The sequence below is a fragment of the Amphimedon queenslandica genome, unplaced genomic scaffold, assembly GCF_000090795.2.
Source record: "Amphimedon queenslandica unplaced genomic scaffold, v1.1 AMPQUscaffold_12050, whole genome shotgun sequence".
NCBI lineage: Eukaryota > Metazoa > Porifera > Demospongiae > Haplosclerida > Niphatidae > Amphimedon > Amphimedon queenslandica.
The window spans coordinates 13611-14622 of record NW_003547711.1 but is presented as its reverse complement, the minus strand read 5'-3'; the positions used below and the strand labels follow the sequence as shown (position 1 = coordinate 14622).

The window sequence follows — 1012 nt, the reverse complement described above, 5'->3', positions numbered from 1 at the left end:
TGATATAAAATTAGACCCACAAAAAATTACAGCACATGATCATGTGTTAGGAATGCTTGTATTCTGTGAATGGGATCAGATGAAGCCTATTGATTATGCCCTCAAAAAATTTTTTGCTTATAATTTTTTGACACCTTGTTCACACATTTTGAGGTGTGAACAAGACTTGTAACAAAATTACAAGCAGTCTTTATGCCTATACCTCATAGCATCCTGCACTGTATTGGGCAGTGTATGTGTTTGAGCCATTAGTGATCTGCCACTTTCCAGAGTGATCCACACAACGTGACCTAGGTCCATATCTCTCTGCTGCTTCATTATTATCAGCTATTGTATGACATAATTATGATTTAATAATTTTACTACTAATATTACTTAGGGGAATCCCTTTCCTACATATACCTCGAGGGGCTTGATTATACTATAGTCAATAATAAAAAAATTGAAGTTCATTGACAAATTCCATGCTTACCAGATAAAAATAAAATGGACAGAAGTCTGCTGTTTGGAAAATTCCACCATAAAATGGGAGTCTAAATGCTGAGCTGTTAAAATTTGCGCCTGAATTAAAATACTAAAATTATGCAAATAATTGTACAATTTAAAAGTTTTTTTTTTGTACCTGATATTCTGGAGGTATAGATACCGCCAAAGGTGCTACATAATTGTAATTATCCACAAGGTTACAAAAAGCAACTGCTGTCCTGTCTATATTGCAAGATAGGTTTTGAGGATTTTCATCATCATTAAAGAAATCACAGAATGGAGCTATTGGTTGATTTCTATATATTTAAATGATTCTTATTTCATTAGTACCATATACATACTGTCTTCTCTTTGAGTCAATATATCCTCCACAAGAACCAGCAGTATATCCGCATCCATCACCACGTCCCCAGACTAGTATACTTACTTGCATTGCTATAATCAACTTTATACCAACTATATAATTACAATAGTTCATCTTGATAAATATACAATCATTAACATACCCACTGTCTTCTAATAGTGC

General features: G+C 33.3%; 1 protein-coding gene across 1 annotated transcript in view; it reads right to left on the bottom strand.

The window, feature by feature from the left end:
* Nucleotides 1–202: 202 nt before the first annotated feature.
* The window catches only part of LOC109588509 (uncharacterized), a gene marked incomplete at its 3' end in the record, with an annotated part of 2555 nt that continues 1745 nt past the window's right edge, over nucleotides 203–1012 (bottom strand). The window contains exons 8-11 of the mRNA XM_020004665.1: nucleotides 623–782; nucleotides 473–574; nucleotides 376–421; nucleotides 203–327 (exon numbers count right to left, since the gene is read on the bottom strand). Of these exons, the coding sequence (XP_019860224.1) occupies nucleotides 203–327; nucleotides 376–421; nucleotides 473–574; nucleotides 623–782 (433 nt within the window). The remainder of the gene's footprint in view (nucleotides 328–375; nucleotides 422–472; nucleotides 575–622; nucleotides 783–1012) is intronic.